General features: G+C 44.1%; 1 protein-coding gene across 2 annotated transcripts in view; it reads left to right on the forward strand.

Annotated features, from left to right (window-relative positions):
* Positions 1–19,478, forward strand: part of CAMK1D (calcium/calmodulin dependent protein kinase ID) — a 211,658-nt gene that overhangs the window by 116,441 nt on the left and 75,739 nt on the right. For both annotated transcript variants that reach the window (XM_069034950.1, XM_069034941.1), the window contains exon 3: positions 11,985–12,059. In XM_069034950.1, the coding sequence (XP_068891051.1) occupies positions 11,985–12,059 (75 nt within the window). The remainder of the gene's footprint in view (positions 1–11,984; positions 12,060–19,478) is intronic.

The raw sequence follows: 19,478 nt of genomic DNA on the forward strand, positions 1-19,478 counted from the left end.
TTTTCAAAGTATTTTTATTCCCATTTCTGCTTCATCATGACTTGCAAAAATTGAGTGGGCAGTGGTAAAACCTAGCTAAAATAATGGAAAAACAACCACATGTCATTGCAATATTGCTCTTTAGCCCTACTGTTCCCACAGCTAGACATGCATTTATTTTACATGAAGGATTTACTGTCTTTTAACACTAATTGCTGCTTATGACATTAATATTGTGCTTGTTGCTGTCTGAAATATTGGTGTTGTTAACCTCTATGCTCTGCTGCAGGACAATGCCACAGTGCCATATTTAAAAACCATAAATTCTTTCTGCAATGATTATTAGGGATTTAAAACCATGGAAAAATTCCAGTCTTTCAGCCCTTCAGTGCCTATATCACCCTTAAAAATCTTTTAGATATATATTTTTAATATATTTAGCTATCTGAAGATACCCAGGAGGAAGTTTGAAAGCACTTTGATGCTTAGTTACTGTAGGAAGTTACTTGCATCATATGGTACCTAATAATCTTTAGAAGTCTGGTCCTTGGCTACTAATAAGGTGTTTTTAAAAATTATACTTCCAGACCATAAGAAAAGAGGGAACTGCAACTTAAATTCCTCTTTTCTGGACAAGTGGCTGCAAGTATAGAGCTGGCTTCTGGTTTAAACTCCTCTGTTACATCTCCAAAGACACTCCAGAAACATTTGTGAATTCGGGTTTCTGTCTCCTAAAAATAGAAACCTATACATAGGGTCCCTATGCTCCACACTGATACATGTAGCAGGAATAAATGAACTTCACTATTTAATTTTAATTAGACTCCCTTTATAATATCCTTTGTAAAACTGGGGAGATTAAGCTTCTCAAATTTATTCTCACCTGGTTAAAAACCAATTAGCTGTTATACACAAGCAAAATGCATCCTTATTCACAAGGAGTTCTGCTAATTATATTGTTCTGGTTAAATGACTTTTCTGCCACTTGGTGTATTGAGTTCAAGTCTACTTTGGACTCTACAGTGATGCTGCCAAGACATTAATCCAGCCAACTGAGACCCCCAGCAGTCTTGCCTGATTAAAGATTCTAAGATACAGCCCAGCTGAATTGTTCCATGATTAATTCTGCCCATTGCTGGGAGGTTTTTTTCCTGTTCTCTCCCTCTGTTTCTTTCTTGAAGACCACATTGTCTTGGTTTGAAAGGCAGATGTCTGCTAAGGAACACACATGCAAAGCAAACCCAATAGCAGTGGAAGTAGAAGACGTATTTTTGTCCCTAATATCTTGGAAAATTGAAAATGAACCAGGCTTGAACATCAGTAGCCTTCTCTTTGGCTTTGAAATGTCAGGTTCAGTTATGGAGGGCTGGAGCCGTGTTCTCCTCTGTCATTTCCCAGCTGTGCAGTGGAGCAGTGCCTGGACTTCCAGGAGTCCCACTGCTTTCACGAGTGTCAGGAGAAGTGGCTCTGCCTTTGAGTTCGGTTTTCTACGCTCTGTGATTGAGGACAGTAACTCATAATGAACGTGGAGTGGCACAGTCTGTCCTCCGAGATCAATCCTCTGCTGTGCAGAGCTTTCCCACTTACTCTTTTATGGTACAGGGTGTCTGTGACTCACCCGAGGGCTATTGGCACTTCCCACAGGCGACTGGGGGAGCAGTCTTCTGTGTAGGAGTGTCCTAATACAGTGATGATGAAATGTGGAAACCTGCCTAGCCTCTTACTTATCCTTCTGTCTCAATAAATAAAGTCAATTGGCTTCCCAGTAGCCTGGTGGGAAGGAGGGGGTTTTCTGACAGGCTGCTGATGAGTTTGTCATGTGGTTTGTCCCGGCAGATCGAGTACTTGAGTCAGAGCCACTGCCTGGATGCCAGCTAAGGATTGCCCAGGAGCCTCAGGAGAGCTGTGCTCCAGCATCCCAGTCTGCCAGGCTTCCCTGCTCCCTGGACACATGGCCCTGGGCCAGCCAGGTGGGCAGGGTGCAGGCAAGCACAGCTGATCCACAGTGGCCCCAGCGACACAAGTTCATTGAGACCTGATCAAGACACAAACCCCCACCTGCTAGGAGAAGCAAAGTGGTTATTATTGTACTCCCTGCACACATAGGGTCTCCAACCCATTTTGGAGGGCATTTGCTGTTCCTCACTGTAGGAGACACCTGCAGCTGGGCAAGTGTGACACTGTTGGCCACTGGCATGGCACTGAGGAACTGTAATCTGCTTTAATTGTCACATGAACACCCAGACTGATGAGACTCAAACAAAGCTTGTGATTTTCTCAGCTGACCAGCAACAACTGGCAGAGCTGAGCATGCTGAGGACGACTCAGCTTCATTGGGGGACAAGAAATTTATGTTCAGGATGTCATTTGCGCTTGGTTGCCCATTTTCTTTTCCTGCTTCTTGTGGAGAAAATGTGGTTTTGAGGCGTAAACCTCTTTGGATGTGACTGGAGAGTGTAACCCCGCTTCCTGCTGTGAGGCAAAGTGTCTTTTTGGTTATATCAGTGTTTTCTGAGTACATAACCCATCTCTGCCTTTGTGCTGTTACTTGTCCTTATCAGCAGCAGTTCAGCTGCACCTCACCCATATGCATTAGCTTTTAGGGTAACCCAGTAGATAAAGATGCTGTAAAAGTCACAGCTGGGGGTCCCAGCTCTGCCACATCTGGGTGACAGCTACATTTGTTCCCCATATGGTGGAACGAAATACCTGGTTTTGTTACATCTTTCAACTCTGTACTTGTCTGAATAGGCATTTTTCCATGTTCCTGTGTAACTTACCTATGCAGGTGCGTGGGTGTTATAGCATTCACCCTTCAGTAGTATGTATTCAAACCAGTGAAGGAGATAATAGTAGACAACAACACCCCTGTGTCTGTGTCAAATGGGTATTTCACAGATGGCAGGGCTTTCTTTTCAGAGGTGCAATGTCTGCTGCCAGGTTTCAGATAGAATTGAGTGTATGTGTACACACTGCACTCACCTGAGAGCCAGGAGGCCACACAGTGTTACACCAGTTATTCAGCTCTTCATTCACTGCAAACTAATAAGATCTCCTCATTTTGTGAGGCAGAGTACAAGGATAGTTGCTCTGACTGCAGCCAGATCACCCTTCCAAGAGTGTCAGTCTTCCTGTTTTTCAGGGGTTTTGCCAACAGAGCCTGCTTTTATGTTCTTGAAACACCTCCAGAGCAACCCACCTCGGCCCAGGAGCTGCTCACCACCTTTAACTGCACGTGGCTCCTCAGTCTCCCAGGGGAGGGAGTGGGAATCAGCTTTAATTACTGGCTGCACATGTAAATCCATAGTCCTCCACACTACAAAAACAGGGCTGCTGCCAAGAACTAAAGGATGGTACACTGTTTTTGTCTGAGATAAATCCTTGCAGACACTGCTTTTATCTTTTTCACCTTTAATGATTAATTCATCATTAATATTTGTTTTGATGTGTTTCACATTAAACAGCCTGGAGGTTTTTGCTCAAGCTTTGCATGCCTTTTTGATCACTGCCAGTTGGGATCCACCGATTGGAAACCATCATTCTCATGGTTTGGTCTGCTTCTTGTGGAAGATATTCAGGGATATTCCTGAAATGGCACTGACATGGTGATATTCCTGTTCTTGAATGGGCTGCCAGATCTGCTGCAGGAATACAAGCATTCCAGAAAGTTATTTGGACCTAGTCTTCCCACTAGAGTAGCAAGTTCTGGTAATAGAAGACCCAGAGCTTGAATTTCTTTCCCTTGAATGGCTGCTGAGCAGCATTCACCTGAAAATGCTTGAGACAAGTAAGCACAAGGTCAGCACCTAACTCCAGGTGTGTGATCCAGGAATCACTCATGATTATTCTCAAAGTACCTGTATTAATTTGTTATGTTTGCAGGGGGTTATAAAGTTCCACTGGTGCCTGGAAAAATGTCATGAATCTGTCCTGGAAACATTCAGCTTTTCTCTGAGCTCTGTTAGGATCTGACTAGGAAGTATAACAAGAGGTAGGGCAGGGATCAGAAATTGCAAGGTGTATGTGGGTAGGTTTTGTCACAGCCAGTTAGTGCTACAGCTGATTAACTCCACAGCTCAGGTTTCCAGCTGTAGAATGTCTCCAGCTTGACTTTATCACTCTGAAATCTCATGAGAACATTTTATGCACATGGTACATAAGGCTGGGATTTGCTGTAGAAGACATGCAGTGCTAGGGAAGAAAGGCCATTGAAATGGATGGAAATATTTCTGGCTCTTCACTCCTGAGTAACAGGAGGTTATAGAGGTGATGGGTAGGATCTGGAAAATGAAATGGAGAGGGGTCAAGTTGTATAATCATGAGACAAAGTGTCCTGAGACCTCCCTGTCCTTTCTCCTCCACGTGGGTCCCAGAGGAGGCAGCTGCACTGACAGCAGAATCATTCAGCATCCTGCTCAGATGCTGGATCAGGACAAATCCCATCCTGGCCCATTGCTTTGCATACAGAAAATAACATGCCTAATTGAAGTGGTAAGTCGTGAAAAAACTAAACTGGAAACCATGTTAATTTTAAAATCATCACCATGTTCTAAGGCTAATAGAAGTAGGTCTTTGGTGGGCATCCCTCTCCTGAATTTTGACTGTTCCTACTTCCTTCAGACACCTGCTCTGAGCCACTTGCTGCTTGCTACCAAGACTGGCGCATTTTGTCACAGTCTACTCTTCAGTCACAGCTGAGGGAAGGTTATGAAGTGACTCATCCCTCCATGTTTACCTTTGTATACCATCTTCTAGGGCATTTAGGGTCTTTCTCTTCTAGCTGGTTTTCCAAAGCAGACCAAATGAATCTGACAGAAGCATAGCGATCTTAAAAATATTAGTGAAGAAATTAATTTACTTCCTGTGTTGTGAGCAGTGTGTGTTTTGAAGCCCCCATGTGACCACCAAGTTCAACTCCTTGTCCTTCCAGCCACAGAAATTTAACCAGTTGTTAGAGCAAGTGTGGGTGGGAACAAAAGGTATCATGGTGGTAGGAGATCAGGGGAGGTCATGGCATGAGGACATAGCACCATTTCTATGTTTCAGCTCATAAAAATGAGCTCTTTTATTTTTAACGCAAGGGAATATTCAGTACTGAATCCAGCAAACCTCCTCCAGCTCTTTGGTATAGGCAAATTAAGGATATAACTTCAAAAAATGCCAGCAATCTAAGTGTAGTAGGAGAGAAAAACCAGATATTTTGGCTTTTCAGACTCTGTAGAGCCGCCTTTCCTGAGCAACTGAGACCTGCCTGGTTTTGTTCACATCTCTGCTTTGTGTCTGAGCCGAGGCTTCTCTTAAGTTTCACATTATTTGCATGTGTGTTTGTGAGTTAGAGGGAGACTGCTGCCCTGAGATGGTGGGGACCAACGCCCTTTCTGCAGCCACAGAAGCCGTCACCACTGCTGGACCATGTTCTTGTTGGCTGCAGTGGGAGGACATTGTGGGCGATATGGAACAGTAGAAATTAATGTCAGGGTCATTAAACCTTCCACCTTTCTTCTAAAGCTGTCTCCAGGGTGCCCATTTCAGGGGAAGGTGGTTGACTTGGTGGCATCAATCTGGCAGCCTCTTACAATTTGGACCCTTGAAAATCAACTGGACATGTACGATGTGAGGCACCACACTCTCCTCCCTCCCTTTCATATCCCAAACATCAGCAATAGTGTGGCCAGCAGGACCAGGGCAGTGGCTGTCCCTCTGTATTCAGCACTGGTGAGGCTGCACCTCCAATCCTGGGGTCAGTTTTGGGCCCCTTGTCACAAGAATGACACTGAGGTGAGGCAGTGCAAGGCCCATGCACAGAATCAGTTTTGGAAGGTTTTTTGGGAGCAGGAATGGTGGGCAGAGCTATGCTTCAGCCAGCCAGCCATTTCCAGGACAGCCACCAGTTTCCTTCCTCATACCAACCCCTGCCATCTCACTCTGCCTCGTTCCCCTCTTAGCAGAATTGCCATGGTTTCTCCGTGAGATCAGGCTGGCTTGTTCCCATGCATCCTCACATCATTCTGAGCCATCATGAAGATTTTTTGGTAGTTTTCTTTCACGTGGAAAGCAATCTGATCTGATCACTCTCTGTGAACATGTGTGAGACTATCCTACTATCTGTTGAAATTATTGACTCATTTCAAACAAATAAGACAGCTGAGCAAAGATAAGTTTTCAGTGTCCTCCAGAGCAGAAACTGTGATTTAAACACTTCCCTTGGCCAACTGGTGAATTCATCAACCCTCATGCTGCTGGCAAAACTCTCTCCAGGGTACGTGTGGGAATAATGGAACACTGATTCTCAAAGACATTTGGTTACTCAAAGCCACGAAACCTTACAGATTCAGGCTTTGCTAGTTCTGGCTTTCACAAAATGATTTGTGCTTTCTTGTGGCATTTTGTCTGTGACATGTGCTGCTCATGGAGGTGCAGCATTGCATGTCAGGTCTTGCAAATGTAACACTGACTTGGAAAGAGTTGTTGTGGGGGGAACCTGCCCTACTTTAGCAGCTCTCATGTTTGCCCAAGGTTTTTGTACAGTATTCTTCTAACTGATCCTGCTTTTCAGTATTAAATATGATCAATGTTAATGTAAGTGATTCAGTCGTGGATTGTAGCTGGGGTGTTTCACATGCTCTCCTGGCAGATCAGCAGCCAAAGCAACAGCAAAATCTGGGTTCTCTGCTTTTATCAGTGCAGAGTGCAGCCCCTCTAATTAATGATCCAGGGCAGCATGCAGCAGGTTTAATGCCAGCTCTTTGGCCTCTGGTATGGTCAGGAGCCAGCAGAGATGTACAGAAAGCTCAGTCATTAAAGGATTTAGTTTCCCTTATTGTACATCAGCTTCCAAATTTTAATCCCTTGCTTCTTAAAAGCAATCTCCAGCCAAAGCCCATGGAATATATTGATTTTCAGATTTTTTTTGGCAAACATTGAAGTGAGTATTGTCCATTAGAGCTAGATCTGGACCTATGGGGCCTTGTGCACTTCTCATGGCAGTGAGTAGGACGTGATGTCTCTGTGCCAGCCAGGAGCAAGGGAGGATTTTAGCATCACTGGGGTGCCATGCCATGTACTCATCACCACTCCAGTGCTGCAGCACTGCCCATTTGGCATGATGGGAACTGCCATGCAGGGCCAAATACCACTCCTGGTCAAGTCAGGTCTTGTTTCAGGGATGTCTTTCAGCCCCTTTGGAGCTGGATGTTCTTGTGTTTCAGCAGTAGCAGTCAGGGGAAAGTGACAGTTTCCCTATCAATGCAGTGACTCCAGAGCAAGCAAAGGGGGGGCCAGTCTGTACTTGGGGCTCTGCTGCAGATCAAACACTCTTTCGTTAGCCCTTGTTTGCACAGCTGCCATGCCCAGAAAACTCACTTGAGGTCCTTGGTTGCCCAGTTCAGTTTGCTCCTTTAAATCTTGTCTGGCCATGTGTTAAAATATTGCTCAAGTGCAACATTGCCTTCATTCTTTTGTGTTGTTGATACCTTTGTAAGAGCACATGGCAGAGTCATAGACTGAAAGTCTGGAGGGGAAGCTTGATAATTTACATGGTTGCATTGAGCCCCGAGGTTTCTGTCTGCCTGAGGCACAGCATCCAACCCAGGGCTGCTCTGAACAGGGGGAATCCATCCTTCCTTTTCATAGTTCCATAGTTTCTTTCTTATACTAAACTTTTCATAGTTTCTTACCAGGGTTAATCCCTCTTTGTGTTTTCTTTGTACACTTCAATTTCCCTGAGTCTCACTCCTAGATTTATTTTCCTCTTCTTTTTCCCACGGATTGCAGCATCTCATGAGCCTTTTAGGGTGAAAAGTCCTGAGTCTAAAAATGAATTAGCCTCTCTTTATTTGTAATTTTATTTCTAGACATCTTCATTCTGTCTAATGGCCTCAGAATATTTCTGAAATTGAACAAAGCAGTGGTGGCTGGAGGTGGCACCTGCCCTTTGTGCCACAGATGGAGGAATTTTGGGGACACATCGGAATGTAGGACATGCAAGCAGCATATGGGGTTTGCCAGGACGGAGCGGGAGCATCAGGAAAAGTAGCAAATGTGATGAAAGGGAGGTTGAAAGGGTGGTAAGGGCAATTTTCCTTAGTTCATATCAATTTGCGTAATCATATCTAATTTGCTTTAAGCAAGTCCATGCTTTGATGTTCACTTTCAGGGCTTTTTTTCTTTCTTTGGAAACAAGTAATGAGAAATGGTGTCACCCCAGTTCATGTCCATGTCCCATCTGATACAGCCATATTATTGCACCATCACGTACCCCAAAAGCATCAATGAGTTGCTTTGTGCAGAGTTAATCTGGCAGATTTATCTATTGCAGTGTGGGAGTCACATATTGGGAAGAGAGGAGTCTGGAGAGGGAGGACAGAAGGAAGAGAAGGGCTGCAGAGAAGTGGGGTTAAGATTCTGTCACTGGGACGGGAAGGAGAAGGAATTGAAGCAATATGGCCCACTGATTAAGATATTACTCTGGGATTGAGAAATCTTGGCCCTCTCTGCTCCATTCTCTCTTGTGATTACAGAAAAACTTAAGAGTTTTTCTGCACAATGCTTCCCCTTCTGTAAAGTGAGAGCAGCACCTTTTAAAATAATAGATCCTGTTAGGTCTCGAGGAGATCATACAGTCCAGTATTTCTGCAGGGCTGCGTGCAGGCATTTGGAGGCTTAGCAGAATGAATCCTCTGAACCTTTAAGACTCACTTGGTGCTCCTAGAGGGGGATAAAAGTGGAGTTAATTAGCCCATCCCCAAATCCCTCCTGATCTGCGACCAGCAAGTAGCTGCCACTTCACAGTGCTTTTCTTGGCTCTTGATGTACCCAAGCTTCTCTGCAAACCAGAAGTGAGTGTCTCTGCCTGTTACTCACATGTCTGGCACTGTTGATCTGCTTGCAGAGTAGTGGGACAGATTTACCGATCCCCATTGGACTTTGTGGTGCCAACAAAACCTTGTGATGATGCCACACCCGTCTGCCCAAACCCCAGTGTATTATTGAAATGAACATTGTTCATCCTTGAAGGATTAATTATTGTGTATCAAGGCTGTAAGGGATTGCTTGCTTATGCTTTAAAGGGAAGAAAGCAGCACATGAATTTCTGTGTGAATTTCTGGAGTGAGTGGCAGAGGAGCTGCTGCTGGTGGCAGTGACCTCTGCTGGGAAGCCCACAGCTGGTCTGGTCCAGCTCCAGCAACACTACCCCCAAATTTCCCTAAACTGTGGACTTCACCCCAAGTAATCTCCATGTTGCTGATTTTTTAATTTTGAATTCCATTTTCCTTTTAATAGCTTGTCATTTGAGAGTTCCTCTGAGTAGAGAAATGCTGTTCAGGACAAGCTGCTTAATTTGCAGGTGTGTGATGTGCACTTGGCCAGGGATATTTAACACTGCACAACACCACGATTGAGGCCTTTCTGGTCTTGAGGAGGCTGAGAGAAAGGGGAGAAAAATGCCTCCTCCCCTTCTCATCATGCCCCGGAGTGCAGCAGCCACCAGCAGTTGGGGTGACTGGTAGGCACAGACATCACCTCCCAAAGGGACATCGTGCTCCAAATGCCATCATCCCTATGAGACACTACTCTTCGTGTCCTTTGGGGGTGATTCAGCTTCCTCAGCTGTCTTCTCCCAGATTACACTCCGTATTTGCTGTCTTCCCACATGCTTACGTCCTGCATCTGATTTCAGAGAGGGGCAGATGCATCTGATTACAGAGGACCCCGCGGGGGTGGGACTAAACCTTTTCCCCCCCCCTTCTCTGCAGCACTGAGCAGGTTTATCCGCCCTCCCTCCGAGGGCACAGGGCGCGGTGCCCGTTTGGTTTGCAAATGAGGGAGGGGAGAGGGTCTTGCGGCATCCCCAGCGCTCAGCGTTGCATCTCTGATGCGCCCTTGCCTGGGCTCTGCCCCCCCGGCTGTTCGCTGTGGGTGACCATGTGTGTGATGGTGAGGGCTCGCTGCAGCTGTCCCAGAGGGGGTTGCTTAGGCTGCTTTGGGGAACCTCTGAGGTTCTCAAAAACAGAAATGCAAAGCATTAGTGAAAACCGTACCGCAGACTAGACTGGGGGCTTTAGACGTTATGGCAGATTGTTGGTGTCAAACTGCCATCATCCTGATGGTAGGAGGAACACAAAGGGTCATGTGAATATGCATGGTGCATAAAGGAAAATGGAAAAATAGATATAATAATTTTCATTTAAAATTACTAATTGCTTGAAATATCATTTCTTACATACCTTCAACTAAGCTAAACAGGGCAAACCTGCCCTTGCCCTATGTAACCCTTAAGGGACCGGGCACTAGACCTGCACAACAAAATAAATGCTTCCAAACACTTGCTGTGTAAAGCCAAGTGGGTGATGTATTGGTTTCCTGTTGCAAATACTAAGAATTTAATTTGGGATGCAGCCTACCTGGAAATTCTGCTGAAGTATAATGGGATTTTCCAGCCATTTGGATAGAATGAAGAGCCAAGTCATGTATTTGTTGCTCTAACATCTCACAGTGCATTATATTTGAGTTTGCGTATTGTTGATTTTAAATTTCCTGTGTGTGAATGTCCTTGCACGAACACAGCTTTTGATGACTGATTAGGGGCATAAATTCAGGTCAGTCATAACCTTTCCAGTGAATTCAGAGGAAATTGAATTAGTCTGCATGCTTACAGGAAAGATCCTGCTGGGCACAAGGGACTTTCTGCTCTCCACATCACCACACAGGTGTTAGGACGCTTGTGACCATAAAGGATAAGGTCCTGACACATGATTAAGCATCTTAATTAACCTACTTGAACCTAGAAACATGAAGAGAGTTTTGCATTTGCTGATAGTGCATGTTTACTTTCCTTCTGAACATATCCATCTGTTGCTTAATGTGTGGCCTCTTAGAATTTTCCGTCTTTCTCTTGCTCTTAAAATATTGTCTGGAATTGCTGTAATTAATATTCTGCCCTGGGGTTGTACTGGGGTAGTCTCTTCAGGGTTTGCACAAGTTAAATATATCCTTTGCAAATTATTTGTAAACATTTAAGGAACAAACCCATAGAGGCATTGCTGAAGTAGCTAATTAGATGTGTGCTTGTAGAGATGATTTTTCTCTTTAAAGCTAGCATTTTGGCAAGGGCTTGGTGGGAATGGTGAGGATGCAGAAAAGCCATGAAGGCTCTTGGAGCTGTTGCACACAGTGCTTAATAATGCTGCAGGGAAATTTTGGGTGTTGAGACCAGGCTTAAAATCAGAGCAGCACGAATTTGGTGGGGAGTGTCATATAGCTGCTGATTCCCTGTGCCAACTTCTCCATGGGGTCAGATCCCTGCTTTCTCCCGACCAGCCTGCACCCTGCCTCTGTGACTCCCTTGCACCCTGCAGCAAAGGTGTCCTGAGAATTTCCTGTCACACCCTTGCACTCTGAGGAAGGTGTCCTTGCACCCTGCATTCTCAGCTGTCCTGAGAATTCAGCCTCCAACCAACCATCTTCGTTCATGTGACACAGAAACTGTAAACCTCTGATGCCTCAAATACTTAACTCTTACACATTTTGGCTTCAGAGATGATTGAAAGAAATTTCTCTGAATAATGATTGTGTTCTGGGCTGTGAAGCACTTTGGACTGTTTACTTTTGCTGAAAGGGCCCAAAAGATTATCTTGTTCCAATAAGATGGAACTGCCTTGGGCAGGGACACCTTCCATTAGATCAGGTTGCTCAGAGCCCCATCCAATCCAGCCTTGAACACTTCCAGGGATGAGACATCTGCAACTTCCCTGGGCAGCTTCTGCCAGTGCCTCACCACACTCACAGTAAAGAATTTTTTTCCAAATATCTAATCCAAACCTACACTCTTTCAGTTAAAAGCCATTATCCCTTGTTCTATCACTACATGTCCTTGCAAAAAGTTTATGATGTTGAATAAAACACTGACAAGTACTAGGTAGCTAAAAATAGCTTTATGTTTTGCAGTCATGTGAAAAAAAAAATTAAATCACTATTTCATCTTATCTTATCTTGTGTTTTTTCAGGATCAAGCATGAAAATATAGTTGCCCTGGAAGACATCTATGAGAGCCCGAACCATTTATATCTGGTCATGCAGTTGTAAGTACTGAACCTAATGAAGTTTTTGTGTCAAAATTGCCAACTCTTCTTGTTCTGAGTTTGACCTTTAACCCAAAAAGATGGGATATGTGAGAGATATTTGTCTTGTGTGCTACAGACTGCAAAATCCCTGGAGAGTGGTCAAAACCAAATCTCCAGTTGTGATGTGCTGGGTTGTTGCGAAATTGGGAATTAAATTGTTTTGTGACTAGTCTCACCCAAATCAAACCAGAGTGGTTTTGTGAGATCACATCAAAAAAAGAGCAGAACAGACAGACAGGGCAGTGGAAGTAAATTACAGCTGAGAAAAGCCAGATGTGCCATAGGGAAGCCTGGAGCATCTGATAGAGGCAACTCTGGGGTTAAATACCTCAGCCCTGGGAAAAATGGTGGTCCCTTGTCTGTTGGTAAGGTCCAGGCATGGTGATGTCCTCAGAAGTTGTAGAGCTGGCATTGTGGGGAGAATAGTGTCCTGTAAATTTTTAGTGTGTTTTTGTAGCCCTATATTTCAATTCCAAGTGCTGCAAAAGGACTTGCACAGGATAGTGTTGTACAAATTCCAACAAACCAGCTGGATTGTGGGAAGTACCAATTTTGTGATAAGTTGATTTACAAATCCTTGGTTTTGTTTAATCTCTTTAAAAAAATAGATATTATTCCTACTTATTATTAGCTTGCTTAATGTAGTGTAACCATCACTTTTATAAAATCCTTGCATCCAGATATTTGGGTTATCTGAAGTGTAGTTCTGTAATCAGAGGTGACACTGTGTGTATCTTGGTATAAATTTCTACTTGATCACTATTCAACACTTACTAGGGAATTATCCTTTCTGTTATAGCTGTATTTGTCAACCCAGCCAATTAATTTTCCAAAGGTCAAACATTTAGCTGCTCCAGAGGGCCCACAGGTTCACTGATGCCCAGCTGAAGCCAAAGGCAGGAGCTCATCAGCAGCATTTGGGGTGGCAGCTCCAAGCAGTGTCCAGCCCCAACAAAGAGCTGTGCCTTGTGATACAAGATAGATCAAGAGCGTTAAACTGAATGCAGGGAATAATCTTTCTGCACTTTTTTGGGAAAGGGCTGGGTTATCCCAAGGTGGAGAGGACAAGAAGGCCAGGTACTCACCCTCATCTCTGTGGATGTTACATGAAGGATGGTGCAACCTCTGCACTGCTTCTGAATTTTCATCAATAGTTAGGCTTGGGATCAATTGATATCAAGAGTTGGGTGGCAACACTGCAAGGTCCAGGAGGCTCAAAATCCATTCTGCATGCCTCCTTTCATGGATTCCTGTTTGAAAGAAGGCATGTACAGATAATCTCTTGTTGCCAAGGTAACACCAACTTGTTGATACAATAGCTATGAACCATTGCACAGCATGAAGTATCTTATCTATTTGTTTACATTTCTGCCTTGATTATTATTAGATTCCTTGTGGGTTTTTCAGCTTCTCATCTTTGTGTATATCTCCTAAACAATTTCTCCTAATTTTGTCTACATTTAAAACTTGGGTTCTGTGAAGCAGAAGGGGTTCTGATCAAGCAGCTTTGAGAAAGCCACATTTCAATTGCAGAAAAGAGGGGGTAAAATCAGGGCCACTCAAAGATCAGTATCATGAGCACAAAAAATCTCAAATCCATATGCCCTTCTCCCTGGGTCATTGCTTGCTAAGTGGTATCTAGCTAATACTTCCCAAGGATTATTTTGTGGTGTAGACAGCATTTTCATTACCAGCCTTCCAAGCGCTCCCTGTTACGTTGTGGAAAATTCACATTACAGCCCCTGAGCATCTTGCACCACCTCTGTGGGAGAAGGCTTTTGAAGGCAGACCAAGCCTCCCTGTTTATGTTTGTCCTTGGGTACATCTACTTTTACATGAAAGCCATGCTTGTTAGTAGGCCAACTTGAAGGATAAATATCACACCTCATTTATTCTGTCAAAGATATGGGTAAGTAAAGGTCTCAGTGTCTGTGCTGGACTTGAAAAGAAGGGAGGTTAAGAGGCAGCTGTCCATGTCTACTTGACACTTAATTTGTTCCTGTCAGTCCCCCTTGGGAGCTCTTCCCAGGGTTACGTAGCTGTTGGTGAATCTGCCCTGTATGTTTCCTGGCTTGTTCATGGGGAAATAAGATCTCTGGCTTTGGTTTCACCACCTTGTTCTCACATATATTGTACACAAGCCATCACAGAACTGTTCAAACTGACACCATCCTTTTAGTCCTTCTTAGACCAGAAGTCCAGGTTGGAGATTCCTGGATTCGACAACTTGGAATTTCATGTGCTGTCTCACGGGGTTATACTGTTCCTTAGAAAGGGCTGGGCTGGACTATTTCTTCTTGCTTTATTTTCCCAAAAAGCAAGATATCCCAACCCAGTGCCTCTAAGTTTGGCAAGGTTGTGGACAACTCCTTGCTGTCTTTCATTCCCAGCAGTATTGCTCAGCTGTGGTATGAGGTGGTTACTGGTGCAGCTGCAAAGCAGAACACAAATGTAGGATAATCACTGCCTCTCCTATGATGACTCTGCCAATATTTTGCAGGCACTATAGAAAAATACTGCAGAACATTTGTTGTATTTCCGTGAGGATGATGTGCTTTCCACATCTGCTCCTTCCCAAGCTTAGATTTCCTATAGTACTGTTAAGACCTACACAGGCAACAAAGACAAAAAACTAAAATGAAACTCTTAAAGTTCCATTCCTTCTGGATGCTGGGTGAGACTTCCCCAGAGGATATTGTAGAAGACAGGGGGAAATAAATTGCTTTCAGAAATAGTTTCATTGAACTATTTTGGTATAATAGTGAGCTCTTTTAATGAGCAGTTATAAGATTTTTGGTTGCTGTTGGTGCCATTTGGTAAGAATTACTCTACTGTATCTTCTCAGTGATCTGCCTTATTTCACCTGTCAGTATAGGGAAAGATCTTGATAACCTGTTGTGGTTGGTAATGTCAGATACTAATGTTTCATTAGCATAATCAGCCTCTTTGGGTATTGAGGATTCATTTTCTGCATGCTAGAAAATCATGCATAAAAATGGATTTACATAAGCACGTGGAATCTTAGAATCATCTAGGTTGGAAAAGTCCACAAAGATCATCAAGTCCAACCATTAACCCATCACTGCCAATCCCACCACTAAACCATGTCCCCAAGTGCCACATCTACACATCTTAAGTACCTCCAGAGATGGTGACTCCACCACCTTCCTGTCCAGCCTATTCCTGTGCTTGACAACCCTTTCAGTGAAGAATTTTTCCCTAATAATCCAATCTAAATGTCCTTTCTGCCTGAGTTTTGCAGGTCCATTTGCAAATATAGTTTCTGGCTGTGCTGCCTGGGCAGATCAGACCAGATGCCCAAGGCTTGGCTCTGACTTCATCTTTATTGTTCACCTGCATTGAAGCATGAAGCAGCAGAGTTTGGTTTCCCTGAGAATTTTGTGTAACCTGTGCTAGTCAAAGCCACAGGACCTGGGGCTGTTGCTTCTCCAAAGATATGGGGCCATGTTAAAAATCGATTAAGGCAGTAATTTCCTTGTTCTCCTTCATCCATCCATCCATCCATCCATCCATCCATCCATCCATCCATCCATCCATCCATCCATCCATCCATCCATCCATCCATCTTTGCTTAAAATATGTAGGAACTTAACATTTTTACTATCTCTACTCTTCTGTCAAAGTTGGTTGAAGTTCACCCAATGGATCAGAAATTACTGAGGGCTAGCAAGTTGGGGTGGAGAGTCATTGTGTCACTGCCTTTGGAAAACAAGCTGAAAATGGGTCTAAAACGCACCTCCAAAATATATGGAGCAGCCTGGGGAAATGTGTAGCTAGGTAAGTAATGGTCAAAGCTGAAGACCCACCTCTGAGTTTCATTGTAATTTTTTGCAGAGTCAGGAATATTGACAACTCCAGAGGAATTCCTATTAATACTAGGATCTAGTTAAAGAAAGTGAAAACCCTAGTGCCTGTCTGGTATAGTGTACCACCTCCTTGGGGCACTTGTGATCTGATCCCCTTGGCAAGGCTGCTTTACCTAGATCCTGTCAGCTGCTGTTTCTGGTTCTCCAAAGAAACCAGCGTATTTTCCCTGTGTGATGTCTTTTGAAGCTTTGGCATCTCTGCTGAGAACAAGTTTTTAGGGTGAATACCCTGTTTGACCCAACCCTGAAGTACTTCTCCTTACCTTTGCAAAAAAACCCTGCCCAAGCTGAGCCTAAACCCCCAACCTTGAAGTTTTTCCAGCTTGGTCTCTTAACTCTGCTGAATTATTCAGATGATTTCCATCACAGAAGAGCCGAGATGACGGAGGCTCCTTCCTGACGGGTGCAAGTCACGCACTGAGGAATGCCGTGCCCACAAGTTAGCAGGCTCAGAGTCCCAGTGTCCCATTCCTGCTGTTTATCAGCTCTGCCCTGCCACACACAAGCACCTTCCAACCCTGCCAATGCCTTGGAGGCAGCTCAAACAGGCAGGTACCCACCGGTGGTAAAATCTGCACAAGTTTTTGTTATTACCGGAACTACTCTCCTTGTGATTTTGCCTTTCAGCAGTATGATTTCCTAGCAAGTAAGCAGAGTGCTAAGCTGTGATTAAGTGCTGAATTCACTTTGTTTTTTGAAAGCCCAGTGTCTGAGTGCACTCTGAGAGCAGCCGAGCATGAGCTGTGTATGTAAGTGACATTTCAGTGAAAACACTCAGCCTCCAAGAAAAACAACAGACAATGGAAGGAAGCGTTGTGTTTGCCAGGTTCCTTACGGAGTCTAGCAAGGACTCGGTGTGTTACAAAACAGCGATCTGCACGCCAAGCCACTATCACATCAGGATGCTAATTAAAGCAAAACACAGCTCTGCCACACCACATTCCTTAGGTGAGGCTTATTCCCCTACTTGGGGGGTTTTGTGTAAGCTTTATGCAGAAGACAGAAGGAAATCTCTCTGCAATCACGATGGAATTTATATCATAGACCCAAAGCATGGTTTTGGTTAGAAGGGACCTTAAAGATCATGTAGTTCCAACCCCCTGCTCTGGGCAGGGACACCTTCCACTAGACCACGTTGCTCAAAGCCCCATCCAGCCTGGCCTTAAACACTTACAGGGATGAGATATCCACAACTTCTCTGGTCAGCCTGTTCCAGGGCTTTACCAATGGATGATAAAAGCTTACTAGGTTTTTCAGGAGCAGAAAACACCTGTGTCCAAACATCTGGGAGGCCCCATCAGCAGCACTTTTCTCTGAGGATAGTGAGTTTGTTATTATTAGTAGTAGTAATGCCAGTAATGGTAACAAGAGAAACACCACTAGGAATGACGAACACTGGAGCTGATGACTGTGTGCCAGGGATTCAGTGTGTTTCATGGTACAGGATGGGACATCAGCTACACACCCACAGACTCTGCTCTTCTTTGTTTCCAGGCTTGGCTGGGGTTTCTCAAAAGCGTCAGCCTGGTTTAGTGCCTGACGTCCATTGAAAATACACTGAGTATGAATCAAAAGGCTTGGATCCCCTGCTTCCTGCACCTCCTTTTGCTGCACAGGAATAAGATTATTATTATATATGCATGTGGCAGATGGATCTTGTGGTTTATTGGCTAGGACACTTAATGGATGGGCCAGGGAAAGACCTGTTCTCAATTTGTGGTCAAACAAATAAGCATGAATTTTACAGTAATCAGTTATTGAATAAATTGTACACTTGGTTTTAGTGGGGTTTTTGAGCAAATGCTACATAAAAACTGCAGTACCAAGAAGGCTGATGCACATCTGGGCAAACCAGGATGGAGTCTGTGAGGTGCCAAGGGAGCTTTGCTCCGACTTTGTGTCACAGCTGAGCAGAAACTTAGGGGCTCTAGTTAGGCAAGGCTTCATTTCCACACAGCTTATGGAGTGAAACAGTGATTTGGGCAAAGCAACCTTTGTGAGTCTGCAGTGGAACAAGGTAAGTGTGGAAAAAAGTCTTTTGCTGCTTCTGTGGACAAGAAGTTCTCAAACTGAGAGGACTGCGCTGCATAGAAGGCATGGCTCTCCGAGGATGAATCCAGCTGGCGAAGAGGGAAAGCAAAGTGGGACAGCAGCAACAGGATTGAGCACGTGACACAACTGGGTGTGTCACACCATGACTGTGGGAGAAGCTTTCAGGAAAATTAATCCTAGGCCCATCACAGCCTTCAGCATGACCATACTGCTGCACACATGGGCCCAAACTGCAGAGCTGGGATATTGGATTTTGAAATTGCCCTTATTACTTAGGCATGGGAAATACAGGTTTTGGTTCCAGCCTGTTTCTAGTGGTTAGAGAAGTCAGAGTATGTTCTGTCAGTATAGCTAAAAAAAAAATTAAGCCTTATCAAAATTTCCAAAGGCATATTGGCTAAACAACACAGGCAACCCTGCTAAAAGGCTAAAGGAGTCAACCTCAGTGTACTTCAGTACTTTCCCACTTGAGCTTTGCAAGCTGCTGACTACATCATAAACTAGCCCTTGGCATCATGCCCCTGGGAACTTGGTAGCAGTTATTAATCCAGCATCAATTTAACATCTTTTCCTTTGTGGAAAAAAAGATTATTCCATCAGTTGGGTTACACTGGTCAATGTTAAATATGAAGGACGATCTCCCCTTTTCCAGTGGCTGAGAGGTTATAAGAGGACTAGGAAAGATTAATGTCAGGGTGGAGATCAGCGTGTGGCCAAATTTATTGGTAATAGATCAATAGACCACAGATTGACCTCCAGAATGGCTTTTAGACACCTGTAACTGTGTGGATTCTTTTTGATCCTGAAAGTGTGAATGTGCTCATTGGCTAGTCCTACCTGCCCTCAGCACTTTTGGTTTTTCTTCTTGTTTTTTTCTGGCTATGGCAGAATTTTTGGTAACTCCTAGTACCCGTGTCTCCTCCAAACACGGCACCTTTTCCTGGGAATGGCACTGAGCAGCAGTCATGTTGCTTCCTTGTGCTTCAGCTGTGGCTGAGAGCAGGCATTTGAGAGTCCCTGGGCAACAGTCTAGTCCTCCTACAGCAACAGAGGAATGGTGAGAGTCTTCACCTTGGAGACTACAAAAGACTTTCTTGTGATGATTTCCACTTAGAATATTTTGTAACTTTCAACAGGTGTAGACAATTGTCAACATCCTTGTTCCAAAGCTTGCTCTTGTTATTGTTACCTCAGTCAAAACATACCAGTAAGGACTCATTAGCAAGGCGACACTGAGGGTTTGGGGATTTTTTTTAATCAAAGTGCCATGCTACTCCTGATGGAGAGTGATTATCTTTTTTTCCCTACAGCCTTGTGAATAAAGAGGTAATGGAGAAAAATTTTCTCATTTTCATTGAACAGACAGCATTGTAACATTGTTTGCTTTTACAGAAATGTGAACAGTTCAGATGAAAATGGATTTTTTCTTTTGAGATAT

Source organism: Aphelocoma coerulescens, chromosome 1A, assembly GCF_041296385.1.
Source record: "Aphelocoma coerulescens isolate FSJ_1873_10779 chromosome 1A, UR_Acoe_1.0, whole genome shotgun sequence".
Lineage (NCBI taxonomy): Eukaryota > Metazoa > Chordata > Aves > Passeriformes > Corvidae > Aphelocoma > Aphelocoma coerulescens.